This window comes from Argiope bruennichi, chromosome 8 (assembly GCF_947563725.1).
Source record: "Argiope bruennichi chromosome 8, qqArgBrue1.1, whole genome shotgun sequence".
Taxonomy (NCBI): domain Eukaryota; kingdom Metazoa; phylum Arthropoda; class Arachnida; order Araneae; family Araneidae; genus Argiope; species Argiope bruennichi.
The window spans coordinates 42259714-42272074 of NC_079158.1; the positions used below are offsets into that span (position 1 = coordinate 42259714).

General features: G+C 25.2%; 1 protein-coding gene and 1 long non-coding RNA gene across 4 annotated transcripts in view; one reads left to right on the forward strand and one right to left on the reverse strand.

The window, feature by feature from the left end:
- LOC129981291 (multiple PDZ domain protein-like) overlaps nucleotides 1-12361 on the forward strand; it is a 184237-nt gene that overhangs the window by 146354 nt on the left and 25522 nt on the right. For all 3 annotated transcript variants that reach the window (XM_056092065.1, XM_056092067.1, XM_056092066.1), the window contains exon 3: nucleotides 11466-11569. In XM_056092065.1, the coding sequence (XP_055948040.1) occupies nucleotides 11466-11569 (104 nt within the window). The remainder of the gene's footprint in view (nucleotides 1-11465; nucleotides 11570-12361) is intronic.
- LOC129981292 (uncharacterized) overlaps nucleotides 1-12361 on the reverse strand; it is a 103300-nt gene that overhangs the window by 22146 nt on the left and 68793 nt on the right. The window lies entirely within an intron of this gene.

Genomic DNA, 12361 nt, shown 5'->3' on the forward strand with positions numbered 1-12361 from the left:
GTTTTCAATAAAACAGTCATATTTAAATACAAGTTAATAAAGCATTATTCTCTTTCTTCATATCCCTGAAATAAGGAAAAGTTTCTGATAAAAAACATAGTTCGGATAAATGACGACTGGAAAATTGTAATAAATGAGTATAATATTTTAAAAATTAAAATAATATTTAGTTTTAAATGTTTGCTTTCCCTCTACTTAGATTTTAAGATAAAAATATATTTCCTAAAGCTTTATTTTCAAATTTTAATGTGCTACTATAAAAAAAAAACAACATACAAATATCTTCCAATTCTTTACTTTATGTAATATTTATAAATATTATCATTATATATATGTTATAGTATCTTTATATATAGTATATATAGATAATATAAATAAATAGTATCCTTCTATATAGTATATATAGATAATATTAATAAATAGTATCCTTCTATATAGTATATATAGATAATATTTATAAATAGTATCCTTCTATATAGTATATATAGATAATATTTATAAATAGTATCCTTCTATATAGTATATATAGATAATATTAATAAATAGTATCCTTCTATATAATATATATAGATAATATTTATAAATAGTATCCCTTCTGTATAGTATATATAGATAATATTAATAAATAGTATCCTTCTATATAGTATATATAGATAATATTAATAAATAGTATCCTTCTATATAGTATATATAGATAATATTTATAAATAGTATCCTTCTATATAGTATATATAGATATTTATAAATAGTATCCTTCTATATAATATATATAGATAATATTTATAAATAGAATCCTTCTGTATAGTATATATAGATAATATTTATAAATAGTATCGCTTCTTTATAGTATATATAGATAATATTTATAAATAGTATCGCTTCTTTATAGTATATATAGATAATATTTATAAATAGTATACTTCTGTATAGTATATATAGATAATATTTATAAATAGTATCCTTCTATATAGATAATATTTATGAATAGTATCTTTAAAAAAAGAATATTTATTTTAAGTTCTTTCTGGAATAAAAACAACACTTTATTTCCAGGAAAGTTATAATTGTAACGTAAAATTAAAAATAAATTCTTTAATATACAAAATTGCATGTATAAGTTAAATGTATAAGTAATGTATAAGTAATTCAATTTTGTTATGTGTCCTATATGTAACTATCTAGAAACAATGTAACTAAAAGCAATTTTGTTACACTTTAGCTTTGTTTAAGCTGTAAATTTTTAAAGAAAGTAATAAAACTCTTTTGCACATGATAATAAAAATGGGCTTTCGAAGCTAAAGCAAAAAAGTAAAATGCTAAGATATTTTTATATAAATTTTCTTTAAATAAAAGAACTACTCCTAAGTAGTTATTTAAATATTTAAGCATCCCAATTACATCGCATTATCTGGATTTTAAGTAAACGTTATCAATGCACTTTCAAGAAAAGAAAAGAAAATTTTCTACGAAAATATATATAAGTACTGAAAGAAGGAATGTTCTTAAATCCTTCTAAAGAAAAGGAAGTGATAACGCCTTGGGCATAGAAAGTGCGAAATGCTTTGTTTTTTAAGCAATTTAAACTTCTTTCTCTATTCCCTTGAAACAAAAGCCATATACTTTTAGTACTCGAAGCGCTTCAGTTTCGAAATTGTTGAAGCATGGATTTTGAGCGCATAGCATTAAGTGTTTTTCAAAGTATTAACACTCAAACGAAAATATGATAACTAAAATAAAATTCGCTGAGTTTTTATCTGAATAATTAAATACACTGCAAAATACTTTAAATGTCTGAAATATTTAAATTAGTTTTTTTTCTTAAAGATCCTGTTAGCTATCTGATTTCAAATGGTTATACTTTTTTTGCTGAAATACATACTAAATTGCTTGGATTTTAAATAAATTCACTGTAATTAATTTTTCTGTTTATTTAATCTTCATATGACACTATTGGATTAAACAGAATTCAATAAGAACTGAATTTTTTCCCCAAATGCTCATCTAAACTTTTTATTTCAATACAACCAAGAAAATTAACTTGTAATCCATTAGAGATAAAAGTTCCGCCCATTAGAGATAAAAGTTCTTTATTATATATTAGTAGAGATTTAAATTATATATTTATAAAATTAAAATACATAAATTTAATACAAGCATACTGTTACATGTTTAATATAGCATTTATATAAAAGTTTTAATACATTCATACATATAAGTTTTGTATAATCTTTCAGATCATTTAAATTCCTTAAGTCGTCTGTACTGTAATATGTAACATCAGAACTCCTAATATGGAATCATAATTTTACTAATCGATTTTTGTAGATACCTTGTTTTATCAGCAATCGTATATTTTATGTCGTATTCTCTTCATCGTATCTCTTGCAGGGTGCCATTAACGGCTATGCATCTTACGTGACTGACATGTTAACTGAAATTTAATGATTTATATTATCAGAACCAAGCATTATATACTAACGTTGTTAAATATTATCTCAAGTTCACGTTATGTCATCAACGTAAGAGGTGATCTCGGAATTTTTTTAAAAATCTTTACCTGAAGAAGTAATAAGCCTGATGTCATTAACAGCTACGCATAGTATGTTATCGATATGCATGATCTGGTTACCATTAACAGTAACAATTCGCAAAGGTATTTTTACCACCTCATACGCATATTAAGTGACAGACTTGTAAGATAATTTAAAAAAAAATTTCTAAAGCTATATGTGATGATACAAGCCTGGAAGTAAAACATCCTCCTGGTCTTTCAATCAAATAGAAAATATTATATTCATATAAAAAATTAACATTATGTTACAGATCTACCACAGGGACTTACAGATGTGTCTTTATTGACATTGAATTTAGACAGTATTTTAAATTTTGTAACAGACTGCCATTTCTTAAATATCTAGTGTACCTCAGATTATTTGTTTCACTCTTATACGTCACATAGTACACATTACTAAACCAATCTGTTGGAGAAGCGTGGGTTGATATGGTCGGCCAACCGAATATATGTATTTTAACAGATTTTATGTGCGTTCGCCTAACGGTCAGAACAATATGTAGAAAAGACATTTGCTAAATCATTCGTAAATACAATAGGCTTGTACCATTGGTATGCTGATGTACCATTGGTACCATTTCCCAATATTGGTATGCTGATAACATTTTTAAATAATGTATATACCATAAATAACTTTAATTATTTTTGAATTTTTATTAATTACTTTCGAAGATATAAATAAAATATGTAGCAATAAAATACCCGATTCCATTTCTTTTCAACGTCGTTCACATCAAGAGAAAAAAAGTATAACGCTAAAGAATATAAGCATTATTGGTAAATCAAAACTTAAAAGTAAAGGAAAGTATTTTAATATCATTTATAAAAGGAAAATTGCACTGACAAAATTGGTGATATTTTTTTTATAGAAAGAAAATATTTTTACAAAAATAATATAAAGCCCGTATAGTAAGAAAAAAAAAGAAACTATAAATCCTAACTAAACCTTAATATCTTTCTGATCCAATTCTTAAAGATATCAAATGTCTTTCTTTTGAAATGAATGCTAATTTTTGACATTTCTGAAGGTGGTATTTGTAACCTTTATTTTCAGTCGCGAATCTCAATTCTGCACAAAAGGGAGAAAGGGAAAAAATGTACCTAATTGTTATGATAACCTTCTGATAGATTCCATTCCAAAGAGGTTTTTCACAGAATTCAGATCAAGAATTCTGGTTAGGCTTGAAGTTTTAAGATTCTCAATAAGGAACTATTGTTTGGTTAAATAAATTTCATGTATAGGTACATTATTTTTTTGCTGGATAGCAAAATCACTTGCTTGATGCAACTTTAGTTTTTTAAGTGTAGTTATATTAACGTCTCGTTTTAAAGCAACACTAGGTCTATTTTGGGACTGATTTCGAAATTTTAAACCGCTTTCAGATGACACCTAGCTGACTCCTTTCCTCCTCTCCAAACTTCCACACCACAGCAGCAGGAGGACGACGTTTTGTCCCGATGGATTTAGCGTGCACCAGACCCGCTTACACGACGATTCTCTGGTGGAATCGGGTCGTGAACCCGAAACCCTCTTGTTCCGAAGCCGAGACATTACCACTAGGTCATCACGGCCTTTGGTGCAGCTTTAACTTCGTGTTTTTTAAAAGTACTTTTGTATAAATGTGTATTCCGTTCTTCAGAAAATAATGCAAGAGTCTATATAAAATTAAGAGATACGCAGCTCTCTGTCATGATACTTTTAATACCTAATGAATTTCAGAGAACACTTCATTTATCTTTTTTAAATAACACTATTAATATGAAAGAATTCCATACGAATAGCTATTAATATGAAGGAATTTCAATAATAGGAAGATAATTTTCCACACAATAATAAAAAAAATCAATGAATGATAAAATGAAACAGAAATTAAATTATTACTAATATATTACTTTCCCATTTAAATGCTATGCATGTTGAGGCATTTATCTTAGCTGAAGATCAACCTGAAAATCTCAGTTTCACAAACCACCCTTAGAAGAAGTCATTGTCGATTCATACTTCTGACCATCTAGAAACTTCTTGGATCCAAGGAAATGAAAATCTGAGGGTTCCAAGTCCGTGCTGGAGGATGAGTGCTTCCAAACTTCTCAACTGAATCCTTTTGTTCTTTCCCCTTCATTTTTGTAGTTTTAAAATACTTTCATTTGTATTTTATATTGTCATTCATTGCAATTTTTATTATTTTCAAAACAAATATTTTCATTCAAAATTATTTGCATTGCTTATTGACAATCCGTCGTATTTCCAGCCATCAGGGAAGCCATTTTTTCCCTCACCTCAGAGGCATTCACTATCAACCATTTATCTTCTCGTAAAATTAAAGGCATTGCGCTTGATATCTGGTTAGTGCACGACGTTAACACATATATACTCTGTACTAGAAATTCCCAGCTAGTATTATTTTATTAAATAGTTTTCTTGCAAATATTTCAGTCAGTGAATTGCATATTTTTTGTATCCGTGAATTTTCTTCCTAATAACAACAACAAAAGTTTCTTTTCATTTCTGAATGATAATATTTTGTCTATATCCATTATGCACTTTTTCCTGTATTCTTAGTTTATTATTTAGTTTGTTGATAATATCGTTTCAGGTGTTTCATGCTGCAATGATTCTCTTTGATTTTCATATTCCTCTTGAAGGTTATTTTCTATTCTTTGGTGTTTATTAAATCTGTGTATTTAATTATTTTTTATGTGTTTTAGTATTTAATTATTTTCAAATGAAAATAATTAAAAAAATGCAATCTTTAAAATTGTATTGAAAGAATTAAAAATGAAGTGATCTGAAAGTATTTTGTATAAATCTGCAGCACACACATATTTGGAAGTGACTAAAATAAAAATAACAAAATTCCATCTGTATGAAAAAAGAAACCAAGTTTAATAAAAATATGACAAAGTGCAAGCAATCAACGGCAGCTTAAATTGAATTATATTTAAAAGATAATATTTTCATAACGCAATTATCCTCTATATGAATATTATTCTATTAAATATGATTCAATCATACTTAAAAGAATATATTTTCAAAGTATGAAAAATACTTATTATAATACTGCATAAAATTCAATTTTTTAATTATATTTTCCAATCAATTGTTAAACTAAATTCGGTGATTTTAAACCTTTTGAGATATATTTAATATACAAATTTACGAACAGACATGCATTTATCTGATTTAAAGGATTGCTTGTAAATTCTCAAACATTTATATAAATAAAATTATTAAGGTATTTATTATAAACCCTAATTTACCCTATTTAGCAATTAATGAAACTTTAAATCTATAACATTTAATTATTATAATAAGTTAATGGAATTAATTTTATTAATTTAGAAAACAATGGAATTATATGAATATAATTAAATATTTGCATTTTTTAATCTTTATGTTTAATTAATGATTCAATACTTTTATTAAAAGTTTTGAAACATCACTTTTGAGTTTTTACTTTATATTGTGCAGTGATTTTCATTTAAAAAATATCGAACTTGCATTTTATACATGCTTTAAAAAAAATTAAATTAAGGCTCTAAGTAAAAAAGCTAAATTAAAGCATATATATTACACTAAGAGAAAAAGAAATAAATTCCATATTAATTTCAACATTTTATCCATATATTATTAAATTTGAGCAATATATAAGGGTATAGGTGGCAAAAAATATTAATAAAATAATTTGAGTTCATTGTTTCCTTTTTGTAAGCAATTAGTATTATATTTAAATACTGTCTAGACAGTTCATTATTTTTCTTGGAGTAATATTTGTTCTCAGAATCCTCACTAAGTTGTCATTATATATTCATTTTTTTTATTTTGTATATCGGATTAAATTTCGCTTTAGAAACCATTCAAAATTTTTTTACTAATTTAATGCTATTTTCAAGGGAATAAAACTACAAATTAAAAATCAAATTAAAGGTCTTACGCATTACGAACAATAAACTAAACAATTATTTATTGGAATTAAGCATTTTGAAAGTGTCTGTGGTATTTAAGATTTAAAGAAATTTTATTTAAGATTTTCCAAGTAATCTGAAACTGCATTCTTTGATAAAATCCATGTATTATTTCTTCCAGAAATACGCGATTAGTTCTTTTTCAAGGTAAACTAACATATAAATTATAGCATGCGATTTTTTTTGCATTGTTAACTAAAAAATTTTGAAAGGGAAAAAAATTAATTGAAATAAACGAATGTAAAAGATGACAATGTCAAAAACAATACTTTTGCAGAATTTGATTTTGGCCGATTAGTTTATAAAACATTATTTTTATCATTCATAAATATAAGAAATTCCATTTTATTCTGATGAAGTTAATTATCACCACTTCATTTTATTACATTATTTTATTGAATTTTCTTTTGATTTCGTTTGATCTGAAGAAAAAAATAATTGTGAATTTTAAAAATAAAACAAGAATTAATAATTTAATTTCCAGCTTATTAAGTGTTTAAGATTTTTTTAAAAATTTTTTAAGCAGTTGCACCAATCATTTTAAAATAGAAAAAAAAGTTGTTTTTCTCTTTATATGTTTTTAAAAACATATTGTGCCTGGACTCAGGTTTTTATTCGATGCTATTTTAATTAAATCAAAAATAATTAATCAATAATCAAGAAATAATTAAGGATAAATAAAGGAAATGTAGTTATTCATAAGCAAGTGTTATTTCGGAGATATTATCAGAAATCTACAAGTTTTAACAATACAAAATCCTTAATTATTCATAATAAAAAAAATTAAATGAATTAAAAGATTGCTTCGGGATTTTTTTTTAATTTTTTTATTTTGGGATTATTATTATGAATACGTAATGAAAGTAAACACTACTGTCAATAAACTAAGAAGAATAAGGTTTAAAAGTTTACTATAAACGAACTATTAACTTCACATTATTAAATTCAATAACCTTATCAAAGCCATAATTTTGACGCATATGGCATATACTAATAGATACAAGACTTTTGAAAATTATTTAATTTAGTTTGACGTCTGAGTATATTAACGAAAATGCCTCAGATTGGAAATATTTTTATACATCTAGGTATTATATAAAATTACTCTACAACAGCATCACATATATGGTAGAATATTATACGATATTTCAAAAGTATTATCAATAATGTACATTAGTATGGAATATAATATAAAGTAAAGCAATATAATATTTGTGCAATATTGTACAACATGTTGGGCTACCTTGGAAAATTCACATAATTCATTACTTAACAAAATATAGGATTTATTGCGTCACGTTCTCAAACCTGAGATTTTGAAATTATGAACTTAAAAACAAAAATTGGGAATATTGTATGATAATTATCTTTCAGAATTTAATAAAATATGAGGTAGTCGAATCTAATTCATAACGTAATTAACTCTTCATATCATTTTTTTTTAATTTATAAAAAAATAAGCATGCGAAGAATTTGATGAATATATAATTAATTGAAGGTTCACCTCTTTAGAATAAACATTATCTTCTTTGTATTGAATTCACAGAATATTACAAGTAACGCAAGAATAGTTATATGATAATAATTCTTAAATGCAAAATAAATAAGTGTATTCAATATATCATAATCATTTCAATGCGATTTGACGCAATTGTATTAATTAATAATGCGATTCTAACGAATACTAGTATCTTATCGATATTCCTGTATTGATCCAAGAATATCAATTTAGCCTAATATCGTTAGTAATATAAATATGAATCGAACGGAGATGAATATGACCATTTTTTAAAAATAATTCTACTTTGATCAATTCTAGAATTTTTGATTTAAACAATACAGTCAATGTAACAAAGCCTACATATGGTAAATTTTATTTAAAAAAAAAAGACATAAAAAACGCTTTTATTGCTTTACTGAAAAATAGAATTTTTATAATAAGGATTTAAATTCAATTTTTTATTTCTAATTCAGTTTCATTTATGAATTAACAATTCGAGGAATGAATTATACAAAAATAATATTTAGAAAAAAAATACAAATATCTGCTACCGTTTTTGATTATTACTTTCTTTGCCAATTTTTATATGATGTACATTACGTAAGTGGTGTTCGCTTCTTTTTTTATAGTTGAATTTGTATCTCATTACGGTAACGCATACCAGTACGGAAAAGAAAGAAAATCCCAGTTTTAGATTTATTTTGGACGATTATTTCTTTCATTAAATCAATATTTCAAATATATGTAATCTGATAATCATATTTTTTTTTCAAATTCATAATAAAGTGGCGCCACGCATGAAGTGTAAAAATTTCATTATATTAGGATCTAAAAATATTAATATAAAGAATTAGCATCAAGGACGGAGAAATATAAAGCATTTAAAAACTCGTTATTACTTATATTGGAAAGAAAAATAAAATTCGACTTCAAATTCTAATCTTTAAAATTACGAAATAAGTCGAGTTAAATAAAAATGATACAAAGTAAATCGAAATTTCGCATTTTCTGCGACATATTTCCTCTAATTTATAATCAAAATTAAATTTTTCTCTTGGAATATAAAAGCGTTTCATACATTAAGAGTTTTTACTAATAATAAAATGTTATTTTATTATTAAATTTGTGAGGCATGGGTAATTCTCAAAAGAAAATTACTCGTTTCTCACTTTACCTTATAAAGTAGGAAATAAGTAAATATTAAATAATTGTTAAAAACTTTATTTAAATAAATGAATTATTTTCAGTTTACAAAAGGGCCAGTAATCATTCAATGTATTTCACCTACTTATTTATTTTATGTTAATACATCATATAGAGAGCCCATCCAGTACAGATTTCTATAGCTTTTCGAAAAAATATCATTTTTTTAATTAATGAATAAATTTATATGTGATCAATTAGAGTATTTACTCAAAACGTTAAAAAGAAATTTCTAACTGAATATAAGATCTTGACGTAGAGCTTTTCGTATCGTAGAAACCATTTCTGCCGCATGGGAATGGGAAATAATATTGAATCCCAAACGGCATGAAGTATTAGCATGGATGATATATTGAATGAATTTCAAGTGTTAGCATTTTCACACTTATCGTCTTAGAAGAGAAATGTTTCCGAACAAATGGATCTGAATCCAACGTTGGTAGTTTGAATAAATATATATATAATTTTTCATTTTTGCAATTTGAACATAAAAATGAAAGACTTATTTTATCTTAAGAAAAATGTTTGCCTAGTGCATATTTTTTCAAATAGCTGACTTAAATATGTGTTTGCATTCTTCATGAGAATGCTCAATATTAGTGAAATAAGTATCAGGCTATTGATTGTATGAACTAAGGAACTAATAAGACAGTATAAGAAGAAATATAAAGGAGGATTCTCAACCCTTATGTTTAAAGCATTAAAAATTCTTGGCATGCTAAGGTATTTAGTGCTTGAAATACGGAGCAAATATGTCCTTATGCAAATACGTTCATTTATAAGTATTGATCAAACTACAGAATTCAGTAATTTTACAAATATTAATTTTTCTTTTATATATAAGTCTGAAAAAGATTTAAAAATTTGTTGCTTAAATTCAAAACATCAACATAAAATATAATGACTGAGTGAATGTAAAATTTTTAAATTCATATTTCTCTCTAATTTTTTTCCTGCCAAATATGTAGAATAAATCAAATATAAACGCGAGCAGAAAATAGAAAAAAAAAAAAAAACCTTTTTGTTACGAATAGAAAACCATTCAAGTTTCAGCCATGAAAGTTAAAACAAAGTATCTAATTACATTTATATAAAAGTCACTATCATTGAGGAAATACTCAATAAATTACTACACTATAAGCAAAATAATTAGTTTATTGATAATATCAATTAACCAATAATTTTTAGTTTAAAAGGTTTGGTATTGAAGGAATAAGCAAAGAAAATGCATATCAATTTTGAATACATCTTCTCACTTATGAAGATGCTTCTATAGTAGTTATATTAGATTTCAAAATTTATTTAATCACAAAAACCTAGCATACATTATAAATATAAAAAATTGTTAGAATTGTTAATGTTCTAACATTATCTACAATCATTTGCCATCATTTCCAAGTGGAAATTATTATAAAGGTGGAAGTGTTATGCCTCAATTTATTTTCGTCATTACGAATATAGCTAAAGTTTTTTATTGTGTCTATCGTTAGATTTAGCTATGCGAGAATAAATTTAAGCATGAATAACAATTAATTGCTAGATTATAAACTATCCATTCTATACACATAATTTTTACTTTGAATTGTAGCAAACATTTCCTGAACTGAGGTCTGCCATATATTATATATCAAAAATATAAAATTGTAATATATATATGTTTATTTATTATATTCTAGTTTCAAGCCAAGTTCGAAATTATTGCTAATAGTTTCCTTCGGCATTTTTTTTTAAAATTTGGTATATAGCAATACATCTTTTTATTGTTATTGAATCACTTTTGTTTTCTATTTGATTTTAAAGATTAGTTTTAATCCGAATCTTCATAAACATTACATACAAAAAAGATGCAACAAGAAAGGGATTTGTACAATGGAGAACAAAAAAAAAAAACGAATGTTATTTAATCGGTTTGGTTTGGTTATATTAAGTCCCGTTTGAAGCAACACTAGGGCTATTTTGGGACGGACCTCGTAATTTTGAACCGCGGTCAGATGACGAGGACGACACCTGAGCTGGCACCCCCCTCTCCACACCACGCCACACCAGTGGGAGGACATTTGGTCATGACGGATTTCGGTGGAATCGGGTCACGAACCTGAAACCCTCCGGTTCCGAAGCCGTGTTATTTAATCGGATTTGAGATCTTGATAATAATCTGACATTCAAGTCTTTTAATTAATGGAAAAACAATTGTATAACATTTACAATTTTGTTTCATTTCAGCCTTAAGTAATATTCAGGAGTTCGTAGAGACGACAATAGTATTGAAGAAGGATAAGAAAAACGAACTGGGAATCAGCATAGCTGGTGGGCATGACTCTTATTTAGTAAGTAAACTTTCTCTTTTGAAAAATTATCAACTTATGATCTTATATTCTTTTTAATTTTTCAATTATGTAAAAAATATTATTTCAATTTTTTTTTAATGTTTTGTCTAAAAGAGTCTGAAAGTGATGGAAGAGTTTCAACTTTTCATAATTTGAAAAAAAAAGTGAAAGAATTCGCAAAATAAAGTTCTTTGTAACATAATACACAGTTAACATATGTTTTCCAACTTCTCTGAAAATAGTGTTTATTAATTACTAGTTTCTTCTTTTAGCATAAATTATTTAATTTAAAGAAACTTTAAACATTTTAATTATTACCCGAATTATTTGAGATCTAAATTAATAGAATTGTTAATACAAATATACAATTTACTCCAAAAAAAGAGGAATAAGTGTTTATTTCTTAAATATTGAATTTAGATGTATATTTCATGTTATTTTATTAAATAAAATAGGCAATTATATGTTTTATTAATTATATTATTTAATTAGTAATATATTATATATTACATTCATCTATTCACGCATAAGGTTTCACGCCTCTATTAATAAAATTACAAAACTATTACAAGCAAATTTGATGATTCAGGCCACTTTCTCCTACTTCTGGCATGTATTTAAAAAAGTCTTACAATACAATTCAGAAATAATACACATATTACAGTTCATTATTTAAAGGGTAGAATCAAGAAACTCATTTATTATTTTTTATTGAATTTTTTAAATTAAATATTTGATCGTTTTTTCAAAATCTTCACAAAACTTGTTCAAAATGAGCAATTTTGATACCTC